Below are 15,376 nucleotides of genomic sequence, written 5' to 3'. Positions count from 1 at the left end.
GTGTCAGAATCCCAGAAGCGCCCACATGCTCAAGAACATTGGGGACCCCTGTCCCAGATTGCTGTCAGACAGGTCACCAGAGCCCAATTGCCTGAAAGCTCAGATTTCCTGTTTCCCAACAGCTGAGGCCCAGCTTGGAACAGAAAGCCAAGTTTGCTCTCTGCCCCAAGGGCAGGCTGACGTCATTTTGAGGTGAGTCACGCCCGGTTCGGTCAGCTCAGTTGCCAAAGGAACTCCTTCTCGCAAGACAGTCTAGAACTGGCCTCTTCTTGAGGAAGCTGCCTCATCTGAGGGTTTTTTTGTGTCGACACTCTAACCCACTGTTGGCCAATGGTGGCACTTCCCACGCTTCACCGAGTCAATTCCTACTTGTGGGGGTGGCTGACGAGGGCAAGCAGGTACAGGCATCCTCCCTGCTGAGAAGGCAGAAGGGCTTCAGCATGACTGCCTTTGGTGGCCTTGGTTTTTTCAGACAAGAAGGAAATGCTCAGGGAAGTTCAGCCTAGACATCTCCCTGAAATGGTAAACCCTGAGTTCTTGATGAAACTGGACTTTCATTTAGCAGGCAGAGGCTCACATTTCAAGGTGTTAAGCAGGGCCGACCCTGGCAAGTCCTTAGATGGGAGGCCTAAAAGGAATATCAAGGCCAGGATGCAGAGGCAGGCAGCAAGCCCGCTTCTCTGAACGTCCTTGCCTCCCAGCCCCACTAGGGGTCGCCAGAAGTCAGCCATGGCTTCCTAACATGCGTACACACACACACAAATTTAAAAACAAAATTTAAAAAAGATGTTCTGCCATGAGGAAACACCTGGATTTTGATCTGCCTGAGGAGTCCTCATAGGCTAGACCAGAGTTGGCCAAACTGTGGCTCTTTCAAACATATTGTGTGGCTCTTGAAGCTTCCACCACCCCAGTGGCCAGCTTGGAAAAGGGATTGCTCTCTTTAAATCACTTCGAGCCAAGCCAGCTGGCGGCTTGGATAATGCATTTAAACTTCCTTCCTCCCCTCCCCTCCGGCTCTCAAACATCTGACATTCAGGTCTTGTGGCTCTCAAACATCTGGTATCTATTCTATGTGGCTCTTGCCTTAAGCAAATTTGACCACCCCTGGGCTAGACTTTAGCACACTCCCTGATTGCTGCACTTCCACCGAGAAGCTCCTGTCTGCAGGCCTGTCAGGGAGGGGAGGGAGCAATGCAAGTGGTCTCTTTGCCAGGCTGGTGTGGTGGTTTGACTCTGTTTCTTAGCCAAGAGTTCTCAGTACCTTGTGGTCTCTGCCCTAATCTGACTGCCCCCACTGTATCCCCAGGGGTACCAGCTTAGCCAAAGGACTCCCCAAGCGCCATTTTGTTCCCCCACAGGGTAACGCCGTGTACAACTTGCTTCCGGACATCATCAGCCACCTCTCGGATCCCGACTCGGGCATCGACGAGCAGCCGTTCCGCACCATCATGAGGTAGCCGGGGCTTTCTTTGGGCTGTGCGCCACAGGGCGTTGAGCTTCTTGCATACCCAGCTGGGTGAAAGGAGGAGACTTTTCTTTTCTTTTTTAAACCAGGTTGAAATTGCTAGGTGCCATCTGTCTTGAAATGCTTAGGAAATTAAAACTAAAGGTTCCGTGGAGTGTTGAGATTTGATGCAAGCGATGCGGGTTCATCACTCAGCTAACTTCAAACAGGCGCCGGCTGAGAACCTTGGTGTCTTGAGCCGTTTCTGAGCTGGTGCCTGTTTGAAGTTAGTTGAGGCTATATGTCCTGTGATGAAACATTGTGAGATTACTTCAGTGTTACATGGAAGAGGTTGTTGATGCTAATTAACGGCGAAGCTCTATGAATTGTGGCTCGTGGATTATTTGATTTGAAGGGAAACGGAGTAGAGCTTTCCGTTGTTTGAAGATTTGTCGAAACAGGAGCTACAAGCCGACTCCCTGTACTTTGGCACTCTGCTATCTTCCACGAATGCACTCTTTGAGAGCTTTGTCTATGTCTCTTATGTATTTGTGTATTCTCACCGTTATCGCATTATTGTATTGCTATATAATCTTAGTAATTGTTGGTCGCTATAACCATTTGTGGTTGTGTGTTTATTCATTTACCAGTGGCCTCTTGGGTGCAAGGAGCAAGCCGGCAGCTGTGACATTGTCTGGCTTGGAAGCCCTGGCTAAATTTGTAAATACAGTAAAGAATAACATGAATACATGCATCAGGACCCCAACACGGTGCCCCTGAGCACTGTAGTGCCTACCAACACCTTTCCTGGTGCCTGCCAAGTGCTTTTAGAAAGTGGGTGGGGCCAGGAAGAGCTTTTGCCCAGCAAGGCTTCTGATTGGCTACTGGAGATTCTGATTGGCCACTATAGAGGTACAATTGGCTGTGCAGAATTCTTTTTTTTTTTTTTCGTTTTGTTCCTTCTGCAGCAGCTGCCAAAGGATCTTCACTATGTGACTGCAAGTAAACTGCAGCAGCCGTTTCCTGGTCGGCTGTACCTTCCGCAGCTGCTATTTACTGGCAGCCGTTTTGTGGCTGTGCCTACAATAGTTGGCCAGAATCCCAAAGATGCCCACACGCTTGAAAGGGTTTGGGACGCCCGGTATGCGTGACGCCCTTGCGAAAATCATTCTCAAGCCTAGCGCTAGTGAGATGGTGTCAGAGAATCCCAGCTTTAGCAAAGTCGTGGTGCAATTGGCTGCAAGGTTGTCAACATGATGGATTCACCTTCTTTGGTCCCTGCAGGTTAACTTGTAACTTCTGCTGATACAGTAGCAAAAACTGCAGGAACACTGGGGTGGAAGTGGAAACAACTCACTTCGGAGTCTGTTTATTTCTCCCGTGCAGGCAGCTCTTCTCCTATATCACGAAAGACAAGCAGACAGAGAGCTTGGTGGAAAAGCTTTGTCAGCGGTTCCGGACCGCCCGGTGAGTTGCACGAGGAGGAACATTTTGGGGGGAGACGAGGCACGTCGGCCCTCTGGGTTCTGAAACAAGAAGCTGCGACCTCAGGCTGAGGAACATGGGAGCTGAGAGGCCACCTGGGAAAGGTGTGCCCACTTGACAGAAGGACAGTGGGTGGAAATAAGGCAGTGAGTCCTGAAGCAAGTTCTGCTGTCTCTGGTAGGCAGGCAAAGCAGGTGCTAAGTGCATCTCTGCCAATACTATAAGGGAGAATTACAGAAAAGGTTGAAAGCAGGGTGGGGGAAACCATGACGTGAAAACGAAATTAATAGAACAAAATTCAAAAAATAAAAAAAAATTACAAGAAATTTTTAAAACAATGTGGTTTCCACACACTATATTCATTTATAACTCCACTGGGTGAGAATATTGTATGAATGCTTAGATGTGTTTTGCCATGGAATGTGATTTGAGTATTCTCACCCAGTGGAGTTATAAATGAATCTCTCTCTCGGCTTGGCTTCGCGAACGAAGATTTAAGAAGGGTGCAATAGTCCACGTTTGCTGCAGGCTCGCTGGTGGCTGACAAGACCAATGTGGGACAGGCAGGTCCGGCCACAGCGGCTGCAGGGAAAAGTCTGATTTAGGGTTGGTCCTGTGGCAGTGCGATTCTTCCTCAATCTCCTTTTGTCCTCAAGACCAGCTATGCGTGCGTTCTCAAAGGAAGAGACAGCCTGGTGGATGGTGTGCCTCCATGCTTTGCGATCTGAGGCTAGGTCAGACCACTGGTGATGGTTGATGTGACAGGTGCTAAGGGATTTCTTCAAGGAGTCCTTGTACCTCTTCTTTGGTGCCCCTCTATTTCGATGACCGGTATAAATGAATACAGCGTGTGGAAACCACATTATTTAAAAAGTTTCTTGTAATTATTTTTTTTTATTTGAATTTTGTTCTATTATGTTCGTTATCACGTCATGGTTTTTTCCTGCTTCTGAGATTATGGGCAGGACAGACTGGAGCCTGTTTGCTGGTCAGTGGACCAATAATGGCTTGGAGCCTCTGGCCGCACCCACTGGGCAGGACATAAGCGATAGTTGGCATGCATACCTTTCCCCCAGAGAGCAAAAACCTGCTAGCTGGCTTCTGAGGTTGCTACAAAACGCCCTTTGTGGAATTGTGGAGAGCCAGTTTGGTGTAGTGGTTAAGTGCGCGGACTCTTATCTGGGAGAACCGGGTTTGATTCCCCACTCCTCCACTTGCACCTGCTGGAATGGCCTTGGGTCAGCCATAGCTCTGGCAGAGGTTGTCCTTGAAAGGGCAGCTGCTGTGAGAGCCCTCTCCAGCCCCACCCACCTCACAGGGTGTCCGTTGTGGGGTAGGAAGGTAAAGGAGATTGTGAGCCGCTCTGAGACTCTTCGGAGTGGAGGGCGGGATATAAATCCAATATCTTCTTCTTCTATTGAAGGGTCATTTTCTTTCGCCTCCTCCCCAATACGTTTTTCTTTCCGTAAAACAGAGAATTTGTAATTTGCAAGCAGCCTCAGGTTCTGGGGACAGTCTTCATGCTGGAGAAGTTACAATCCCATGCCACATCAAGCAGTTTGCAGAGGGATACTTTAATATAGCGCTGTCCTATTAGGCTTAAGAGTGGGGAGAGCATATGGAAAAAACTGAACTGTTCAGTGGATTGCAGTACACACAATGTAGCAACTGCGGATAACCCTAGCCACATTGAAACACAGTATGCTTGAAATCAGTGTTGTATACAGTTCACAAAGGAATGGTCATTGTCTAATGCAGCCTTCCATAAATACTTCCTTCGTACTGAACAGTCTGAATGAAACTTCAGCCATTCCAAAAGAGGATGTTCTCTTGGGCGGGGGGGGGGGGGGGGGATGCTGTCAATGCACAACCAACTTATGCTGACCACCACCGCTTACTTGTAGAACAAGTCCAGCAGGAACTCATTTGCATATTAGGCGACACCCCTTGACATCACCATTGTTTCACACAGGGCTTTTTGGTGTAGTGGTTAAGTGTGCGGACTCTTATCCGGGAGAACTGGGTTTGATTCCCCGCTCCTCCACTTGCAGCTGCTGGAATGGCCTTGGGTCAGCCATAGCTCTCATAGGAGTTGTCCTTGAAAGGGCAGCTTCTGTGAGAGCTCTCTCAGCCCCACCCACCTCATAGGGTGTCCGTTGTGGGGGGAGAAGATATAGGCGATCGTAAGCCACTCTGAGTCTGGTTCAGAAAGAAGGGCGGGGTAGAAATCTGCAGTTGTCGTCTTTTTGTAGAGACAGGTCAGCAGGAACTCATTTGCATATTAGGCCACTCCCCATGATGCCAAGTCAGCCGGAACTGCGTTCCTGCTCAAAGAAAGCCCTGCTGACCACCATCATGGGGGTTTCAAGGCAAGAGATGTTCCACCCCTGGGCTTCTTGGTAGTCTCCTGTCCAAGTATCAGCCAGGGCCAACTCCGCTTAGCTTCCTAGGTCTGATGAGAGGAGATCTAGCCTGGAGCTGCTCAGGGCTTTCTGTGGGATTGCTGCCCCCAGATTCCCAGTTCTTCCATTTTGGGAAAGATGTATGTGTGTCCCAAATCATTCCCAGGCATTCCCTGAGTCCCTCTCCACTTCCGGCTTCTTCCTTCCTCCCCACCCAGTGTCTTGGCCAGAGGTGGCCAAATTTGCTTAATGTAAGAACCACAGCAAATAAATGTCAAACGTTTGAGAGCCACGAGACGTGAACATCAGATGTTTGAGGGAAGGAAGATGGAGGGCAGGGAGGAGCCACGGAGGGGTGGAAAGAAAGCAACTTTAAATGCTTTCTTCCCAGCTGTTGGCTGGAGAAGTGATTTAAAGAGAGAAATGCCTTCACCAAGCTGGCCGACAAGGCAGTGGGGGCTCCAAGAGCCACACAATAGGCGTGAAAGAGCCACATGTGACTCCCAAGCCACAGTTTGGCCACCCCTGCTCTAGGCTGTACCATTTTAAAGGGGGGGGGGTCTTACATGATAGACCACTCCATTTTTTTAATGTCCCCCAGTGCAGAAAATAATGTTGAGTAGAAAACCGAGGCTGGAACCTTTTAGCCTGAGTTTTTGACCTGAAATCAAAATGCCCGAAGAATTCTCTTGTGCAATGAAATGGAGGCAGCCTACATGTACGTTGACAACTGGTTATTAGCCTCTTCTGTGATGCAACATTCTACTTGGTGTATTTTGACAACTGTCTTGCAATTATCCCTAGCTTTGCTTGCTCCTTCCTGCGCGTGACCTTGAATGACCTTTTTTCACGCACACCCCATTTTTTTAACTGGAGAGGGGAAGCGTGAAACTTGGCCAGCTGCAACTGCTGCGCTTCCGTTGTTCTTTGTCTAACCGAGCTCAGAGTCCCAAGATTGAGAAGCGCTGTTCATTTGGGAACCGCGTGCCCACAAGTCCCGGGGGAAAGCTGATATTGGCTGCTGTTTTTCGTTTTGCATTGAAGTGGCGCGGCCTCAGGCCTGCCCACTGTCGGCTACTGGCCTACATGTTGTCAAACTGGATTGGCAGCACAAGGACAGCATTTCCAGGAGTCCGGAATCAGTGCTGCTTGCTCGGGGCAGATTGGTCATTAAAGTCACAGGGGAAAATTCCTGGAGGACTGAGCTGCTCAGGCCCCAAGGCAGATGCAGGCACATTCCACTGTTTTTATAAGCCAACAGCCCTTACTTGGCGAGGGCCGTGGCAGGCACTCTGCCTCCTTCCTTTGGGGATTGGGGCTACAGCAGACTGGGAGCAGGCCCCCATCCGGGGCCATTTCTTGTTCGCAGTCCACTCTTGCACACCCTTAGATTGCGCCCCATTTTGCTCATTGTCGCTTTTTGAAACGGCTTTGGCACCTTTCTTTTTCCCCAGGGCTTTTTTTGTAGAAAAAGCCCAGTAGGAATTCATTTGCATAGTAGGCCACACCCTTGACATCACCATTTCACAGGGCTTTTTTGTAGAAAGAGCCCAGCAGAAACTCTTTTACATATTAGGCCACACCCCCTGATGCCAAGCCAGCCGGAACTGCGTTCCTGTGTGTTCTTGCTCCAAAAAAACCCCCCTGCTTTTTCCTATACTTGTGGATTTGGTGGTCCTGTAGCAGCAGGGCTGGCCAAATTTGCTTTAAGGTAAGAGCCATGCAGAATAAACCTCAGATGTCTGAGAGCCACAAGGCATGAACGCCAGGTGTTTGAGAGCTGCAAGACAGGAAGGAAAGAAAGCAAATAGATAGGGGAGGGAGAGGTGGAAAGAGCAACTTTAAATGCTTTCTCCAAGCCACTGGCTGTCCTGATTTGGAAAAGTGGGGTCTTCAAGAGCCACACAATATGTATGAGAGAGCCACATGTGACTCCCAGGCCACCCCTGTCCTATAGGAACCAAGGGTCTTTCACATGGGGGGGCGGGGACGCTGGTAAGCAGAAGGTCCCAGGTTCAATCCCTGGGATCTCCAACTAAAAAGGGTCCAGGCAAATAGGCATGAAAAACCTCAGCTTGAGACCTTGGAGAGCTGCTGCCAGTCTGAGTAGACAATACTGACTTTGATGGACCGAGGATCTGATTCAGTAGAAGGCAGCTTCACATGTTCACATGTTAATGGCATGCCTTATCCATTCAGCAGAAATATCAGTGCCCGATCTCTAAGCTTGGGAGGCACTTCCTGCTGCTTACGATGGTCTGTTGTCTCTTCTCCCCGCCCCCCACTTTTGCAGAACGGAGCGTCAGCACCACGACCTGTCTTTCTGCCTGACCTTGCTCCCGCTCACAGAGCGAAGTCTCCATAAGATGCAAGACAACTTCGACTGCTTTGGGGACAAGCTGCAGGACCCGGCTGTCTACAGCTGCTTTCAGGCTGTCCTGGGCCGCCTCCGACGGTTGTGCACGAAGCCAGAGATGAAGGTGGGGGGCCCCCCCATTTTCCTGGGCAAATGGCGGTCACTGTTTTCACTGGGGACAAAGACACATCGGCAGGGCTTTTTCTATAGCAAAAACTCCTTTGCATATTAAGCCACCCACCCCCTGAAGTAGCCAATCCTCCCACAGCTTACAGGGCCTACTGTAAGCCCTTGGAGGATTGGCTACATCAGGGGCTTGTGGCCTAATATGCAATGGAGTTCCTGCTACCCAAAAAAGCCCAGCTGGACCCAAGGCTTGCAATACTTTCCCTTAAATATGCAACCTATATCTGCTTGTCATTCATCAGACCCTCGTCGAAGAATTTGAGCAGAAGCTGCAGAAGTGCCACAACAGGGGTCTGGATGCTCTCACCAATACCCCCAAGGGGTCCACGTGCCAAGACAGCAGCGGCAGGCCGGCAACCCAGACGACAAAGCGGACAGCAGCAAGTACGTCTGTGCGGTTTCAAGCTCGGCGCCAAACCCTTTGCGTGTTTGCGGCAGGAAAATGATTCGTTCAAGTGCTTTCTGTCCCACGTGGTTCAAGGCGGTTGAGACTAATCCTGGAAACACTTTTCAGTTAAAACCAAAAATACAGTAGCTAACCCCAGACCTTTCTCCCCCTTCTCCTCCACCATAAAAGTCGCCTGCCATTCCAAGCCCTTGCAGCACCTTCTGAAGATCTCCAAGGAAGGGAGGCCCTCTTGTATCTCCAGAGCTGTGACGAAAAAGGACAGAGCTCTGGGTGATGCCCAGCAGGCTACCCTAAATGGTGAGGTGGTCAACAGAGGGCTGCCTGACAACGTACAGCAGGGGTGACCAAGGGTAGCTCTCCAGATGTTTTTGCCTACAACTCTCGTTAACCCCAGCCAGCATGCCCAATGGCTGGAGCTGGTGGGAGTTGTAGGCAAAAAACATCTGGAGAGCTACTGTTGGCCATCCCTGACGTAGAGGATGCACAGGGACAGCAGCAGGAGATCGTGCATGTGTGTCCACTGGAAATTAAGTTTGCAGAAAGCAAGGGATGCTTTTACAGATTTTGGAATGCTCCCTAACTGGTTAGAAGACAGAGGAATTTACCCCCCAGACTTTGAAACAATAGATGTGGAGATGGGGACAAGCAGAGGCCCTGGGGCTATTGTGCAGAGTGCCTATGGGGGGGGAGTGGGGGTCTAAGTGTGTCAAACATGCTGCCCGGGGTCCAAATCAGGCCCCCGAGCAACTGGCAGTCATCTGCTTCCTTCTCCCTCTCTTGCTTCCTTCTGCATCACAGCTTGCTTTGCAAGGCTTGCTCAATTGCACAGGAGCTACAGAGCAAAACCTCTATCTACTCTATTGGCTGAGGCTCCTCCCATGGGGAGGAGGCAGAGCTTGCTTTGCCAGGCTTCTCTTCCTTCTGTTGGCAGAGGCACCCTCTCTCCTGGTCTCCCTCGGGAAGGCAGGAAAGAACCAGAGCTTCCTTTGCCCAGTTCCCTGGATCCCATGGGAGAAATATAAATAGACCAATGAGTGCTAACGTTTTTAATGTGTTTTACGTTTGTTTGTTTGTTTGTTTGTTTGTTTGTTTGTTTGTTTGTTTGTTTGTTTGTTTTTAAACCTTTAATTGTGTTTGTCTGTGTCCTTTATAAAGTTTATATCTCTGCTACCTAATCTTAAATAGGAACACACAAGGCCCGACCTGACAAGGCCTGGCCCGACAATGTCTCATTTATGTCAGATCCGTCCCTCATAACAAATGAGTTTGACACCCGTGGTCTAGATAAATGTCTGAGTTGCGTTTGCCGTTCCCCTTCCTTCCCAGGCTCTCGTCGCCGGCAGCAGCTGCGGGCTGCCAACCGAGAGCTAGACTCTTCTTTCGTCACTCCCGAGCCCCGCGTTTCCAGAGGCCGCAGGAAGACTTCCAGGCAGAAGGCTTGCATCATCTTCTCTAGCGATGAGGAAAACAGCCCAGAAGAAGGTGAGAATCCTGTGTGCTTGAGCAAGAGCTCATTTTACAAAAGGCACAAAGGAAACACTCGAGGGGTGTTTTTAGGTTGCCATGGCAGCTGCTCTTTGTCCTCTACCAGTTTGGTGTAGCGGTTAAGTGCGCAGACTCTTATCTGAGGGAACCAGGTTTGATTCCCCACTCCTCCACTCACAGCTGCTGGAATGGCCTTGGGGCAGCCATACCTATCGCAGGAGTTGTCCTTAAAAGGGCAGTTTCTGTCAGAGCTCTCTCAGCCCCACTTACCTCACAGGGGGTTTGTTGTGGGGGAGGAAGATATAGGACAGAGGTGGCCAACAGTAGCTCTCCAGATGGTTTTTTTGCCTACAACTCCCATCAGCCCCAGCTCTTGGCCATGCTGACTGGGGCTGATGGGAGTTGTAGGCAAAAAAAACATCTGGAGAGCTACCCTTGGCCACCCCTGATTTAGGAGATTGTGAGCCGCTCTGAGTCTCTGATTCAGAGAGAATGGCGGGGTATAAATCTGCATTCTTATTCTTCTTTTACAGTGGTGAGATGAACAGCCCCTCTGCTATATCTTCCCCAAGTGCTGCCTTACCCTCAGCCCCCCTAACATGGCTTTCTTTTTCAGCTGAACTAGTGGAGGAGGAAACACCGAGCAAAACAACTCCCATTTCCCGTGCATCAGCCCGCCGTGCCCAGTGATGGGATCCCCTCGTCTTTTGGAAACACTTTTAATTCTTTCATAATAACGAATAAAGATTGCTGAGTTTCTCAAGTCTTTGCTCCTAAACTCTATTGAGCCTGGAGAGAATCAGCTTGGGTGGTGTTACAGTTCACTGTGAGGATCGCTTAGGCCAGGGCTGGCCAAACTCGCTTCAGGTAAGAGCCACACAGAAGAAACATCAGATGTCTGAGAGCCGCAAGACAGGAAGGAAGGAAAGCAGATAGAGGAAGGGCAAGGTGGAAAGAAAGCAACTTTAAATGCATTCTCCAAGCTGCTGGCTGTCTTGGGTTGGAGAAGTGATTTAAAGAAAGACTGGGCGATGGGGGCTTCGAAAGCCATACAATATGTATGAAAGAGCCACATGGCTCCCTAGCCACAGTTTGGCCATCCCTGGCTTAGGTCTATCTGAAGGTGGGCTTCAGGCAGGGAGAGTGCTGCTTGTATTGATCTGGCATTTAAGGAGCAAGAAGGGCCGTTCATTGCCGTCCTAGCAGGACGGAAAGGCTCAACGGGCACCCGTGTATAGGACAGAGGAATAGCAAGAACCACTAGAAGAATTCATAAGGCTAGAAATATATATAATCCGGAATGCTGCAAAGCATGTGAAAATTACAGGAAGACTAATCAACTACTGAATGCATATAGCAAAAATACAGAAAGACTCTAATGAACAGCTCAATCCATACTACTCAAGTGCAATACCACTCAGTGACAGAAAGTCTTTCAAAGAGAGTCCCAAAGGAAGCTGGCAGGTAAAAAACAGGGAAGCTCTCTTCGAAATGACAGACTTCAGAAGACCAAAATAGTACTCTCAGTGCCATGGTCCCTCATCTGATCATTGTTTCAACACAATATAAGTGCCTGTTTTGAGGGCAGGACTTCTTCCTCTATAAATTTGGATGGAATGGCAAAGCCTTCAAAAATATATGGTCCCAGTCAACGTTCCCTCTAAGCTGCAGAGTCTTGCGAGCAAAAATTCCACTTTGTGAGCTACTGATATTAAAGTTGCAAACTACTGGCCTGAAAATTGTGAGCCCCTGCATAAATTATTGTGCTCTGAGGTCATCCTTCCTGAGCTAAGACAAAAATGTGGGAGCTGGAGACTAAAAACCTGTGAGCTAGCTAAATCAGACCTTGGTCCATCAAGGTCAGTGTTGTCTACTCAGACTGGCTCTCCAGGGTCTCAGGTTTTTCTCATCACTTGCTGCCTGATCCATTTAACTCGAGATGCCGGGGATTGAGCCTGGGACCTTCTGCGTGCAAACCAGATACTTTGCTATGGAGCCACGGCCCTCCCCATCATGTTAGTTTATCCCACTTTCTCAAAAAGACACATACCACTGTGCTTTCAGGGGAATACTACCTCGATACATATTTTGTGTAATGGGAAGGGATCAATTCACATATCTGAAATGACACTTCTCATTAGTTTGATACAATCGAGATTTTTAGGCTCTGGCTCACAGATTTTTGTCTTAGTTCATGGAAAATGGCCCCAGAGCACACTAATTGATGCAGTAGTTCACAACTTTAATGCTAGTAGCTCACAAAGTAGAATTTTGGCTCACAAGACTCCAGAGGTTAGCGGGACTATGCATGTAACTACTACAGCTGCCCTGCAGTTTACAGGGGGGAAGGCTCTTCCACCAGAGGAACCCATCAAATGTGAAGATGTGGGCCTCTTCTAATTTTTTTTTTGGGGGGGGGGGGTTGCTCCTAACTAAACATGCACAGGAGCAGTCTTAGTCACACCTGCATATTGTTTTTTTTTTATTCCATGCTGGGCTTAAAAGTCATCACCAGTATCCAAACTTGCCCCTTCCTCAGACTGGGGGAGTTTTTGTGCCAGGGTTACGAAGAACGGCTTTCAAAATTCCAGCAGCTGTCAAAGCAGCTCAGCTTCTGGAGGCTTATACATTTGGGCCTGGTGCACCATGGCCACTAGGTGGCAGCAGCAGCTCCACACAGCCACGGCTAGCGGGAATGGAAAGGTCCCCTGTGCAAGCACCACTCGTTTCCCACTCTGGGGTGACGCTGCTTTCACAACTGTTTTCACGGCAGACTTTTTACGGGGTGGTTTGCCATTGCCTTCCCCAGTCATTACACTTTCCCCCCAGCAAGCTGAGTACTCATTTTACCGACCTCGGAAGGATGGAAGGCTGAGCCAACCTCGAGCCAGCTATCTGAAAACCCAGCTTCCACCGAGGATCGAACTCAAGTCATGAGCAGAGCTTAGGACTGCAGTACTGCAGCTTTAACACTCTGCGCCGCGGGGCTAGCAAGGAGCCTCAAATTCAGGCTTGGCCTGTGGTCTCTCTTTTTCAACCTCTTCTTTCTTCAGGGAAGAAAGAAAAACTTCCCAATGTTTCAGAAGCCCAAACGGCCAAGCGTTCCCTGCTACGACCCCAATTGGTCCTGGCCTCGCTGGCGTGCCATAACGATGGTAAGCGTGGCAGGCACCTCACAGAAACACTCACCCTCTTGACCTCGCTCTGGCATCCGCTGGCCAGCCTATGACGTCAGAGATGGCCTAGCAATCCCTGTCCTTTATTTTAGCGTTTTCCAGGCTCCCCAAAGTCTCAGCCTTGTATTGAAAAAGCAGGCAGGCGTGCAGGGGGTCACGTCTCCTTGCTCAATTAGTGAAAGCCAGCTTCAAACTCCTTTTGTGTGTTGCTGCTTGCTAACTCGGGTGTGTGACAGAAGCTGTCACGACATAGGGCCCCACTCCATGTCAAGTTGGAACTGTCCCGATTTTTTTTTATTGATTTAGAAGCAATGTTCCCTCTAAGTCTTGTGAGCAAAAATTCTACTTTGTGAGCTAGGGGGCATTAAAGTGAGCTATTGCATAAATTAGTTTGCTGTGGAGCCCACTTTTCCTGAGCGAAGACAAAAATGTATGAGCCGGAGGCTAACAAACTGAGCTAGCTCACACTAACTCAACTTAGAGGATGAAGATATTGGATTTATACCCCGGCCTACACTTTGAATCTCAGAGCAGCTTACAATCTCCTTTACCTTCCCCCCACTCCAACAGGACACCCTATGAGGTAAGTGGGGCTGAGACAGCTCTCCCAGAAGCTGCTGCCCTTTCAGGGACAGCTCTGAGAGCTATGGCTGACCCAAGGCCATTCCAGCAGCTGCAAGTGGGGGAGTGGAATCAAACCCAGTTCTAGATAACAGTTCACACATTTAACCATTACACCAAACTGGCTCTCTTTATGCCCTGCTTTTTTATTTATTTTTTAATTTCAATTTATATTCCACCCTCCCCACAAGTGGGCTCAGGGTGGATTACAACAAAATTTAAAGTGTCAGATAAATTGTAATTTTCAAAACTTCTCCCCAAAGGAGACAAGAGTGACACCTCCACTCTGTTTTATCTTCATAGAATCATAGAGTTGGGAGGGACCTCCAGGCTCATCTTGTCCAACCTCCTGAACAATGCAGGAGATTCACAAATATTTCCCCAAAAACAATAGCCCTGTGAGGTAGGTTAAGTGGAGAGAGTGTCTGACCCAAAGTGGAGAGAGTGTCTGACCCAGCAGAGTAGGGCTTCAAAGCTGGGTCTCCCATACCTCAGTCAGGACATTCTAACCACTAGGCTATACTGGATCTTCTTCGTGGTCTCTGTGCCTCACACTCATGGAATAGAGCGCCGATCACCGGATCGGTACCTAAAAAGTCCAGGATTTTTCGTGCTCTGCCCCAGTGAGCATGCTCACAAGGACCAGCACGAGGATCCTGCCAGTTCCTTCTTGACCACCGCGTTGAAAGGATCTCCTTCAGTGCTCCAGTCGGTACTTAGCTTTTTTTTTCTTCCTCGGTTTTTCCTCGGCCCATTGGCCTTCTTTAATTCTTCTGGACTTTGTTATTAAAAAAAAAAAATTGTAGTGACTTTTAGTTGGCTTTTCACCCTAGGGACACCCCCCCCCTTACCGCTCTGCTCCTGCTTCCTATGGAAAAATGTTGGGGGTTCTTCAAGTGGTACCTGAAGTGTGGAAGTAAGATTGCTCCCCTGAACGGTCATTCCCTTTGCCTTCTGTGCTTGGGTGAGGGACACCTCGTTTACTCATGCCGCATTGCTCAAAATTTTCCAAACAAACGAGGAAAAATCAAGCGGCCAGATTGTCGGCGGCCTTAGTCGAATAGGCTCTCCTACCACCAAAAAATGGCATCAAGCCTTTTGGCATCGATGGGCAACTTGACACAGCCCGCGGTCGCAGTGTTGACGGGATCTTCAGTCAAGTCATCGGTGGCTACACTTTTCGAGGGTTTTGCACCATTCACCAGTACATCGTACTCCTTCGGCATCGATAGCAATTCCTCCAGAGAGACGCAAGGAGAAGACTGGAGACTCTCAGGCAGCCCCGTTGGTATCGATACGGCCTTTGGAGCGCACTTCGACTGTGCAACTTTTGGAGCATTCTGACGTGAGAGAGGCATCTTCGTCAGATTCCGATGTCAGGGAGGAGGATCTGGATAAGACACAAGCTGAGCCATCACCTGGTTCTCATATCGCAGATGACCTGCCTGTATCCACTTCGGAAGACCTCAAATCTTATGGGGGCCTTATCAAGTGCATGGCACAATCTCTCTCCCTTACGGTTTTGCAGCCGCAGCCTGTTATTGATGACACAGTAGTTGACATTATGCAGCAGGACACGTCAACAGCAGTCGCTCTCCCTGTCACCAAAGTTATCTTACAAGCGGTCAAGGAGCCCTGGCTGAAGCCTGCATCCACACCAATCTCCTCACGCCGTTTAGATCACCGGATCCAAGAATCTGGGACTGAGTTCCTCTTTACCCATCCCAAGCCTAACTCTGTGGTGGTCTCCTCATCATCGAAGGCTTGCAAAACCCATTCTACCCCTCCGGATAAGGAAGGGGAAAAGAT

The 15,376-nt window shown here is 49.3% G+C and overlaps 2 protein-coding genes across 2 annotated transcripts in view; both read left to right on the top strand.

Annotated features, from left to right (window-relative positions):
- NCAPD2 (non-SMC condensin I complex subunit D2) overlaps positions 1 to 10,533 on the top strand; it is a 54,847-nt gene extending 44,314 nt beyond the window's left edge. Inside the window, exons 26-31 of the mRNA XM_060236917.1 lie at positions 1,362 to 1,456; positions 2,834 to 2,914; positions 7,628 to 7,814; positions 8,119 to 8,260; positions 9,612 to 9,767; positions 10,387 to 10,533. Of these exons, the coding sequence (XP_060092900.1) occupies positions 1,362 to 1,456; positions 2,834 to 2,914; positions 7,628 to 7,814; positions 8,119 to 8,260; positions 9,612 to 9,767; positions 10,387 to 10,460 (735 nt within the window). The 3' untranslated portion in view covers positions 10,461 to 10,533. The remainder of the gene's footprint in view (positions 1 to 1,361; positions 1,457 to 2,833; positions 2,915 to 7,627; positions 7,815 to 8,118; positions 8,261 to 9,611; positions 9,768 to 10,386) is intronic.
- The window catches only part of GAPDH (glyceraldehyde-3-phosphate dehydrogenase), a 52,951-nt gene that overhangs the window by 6,497 nt on the left and 31,078 nt on the right, over positions 1 to 15,376 (top strand). The window lies entirely within an intron of this gene.

This window comes from Heteronotia binoei, chromosome 4 (genome assembly GCF_032191835.1).
Source record: "Heteronotia binoei isolate CCM8104 ecotype False Entrance Well chromosome 4, APGP_CSIRO_Hbin_v1, whole genome shotgun sequence".
Lineage (NCBI taxonomy): Eukaryota > Metazoa > Chordata > Lepidosauria > Squamata > Gekkonidae > Heteronotia > Heteronotia binoei.
This window is presented reverse-complemented; position numbering and strand designations above follow the sequence as displayed.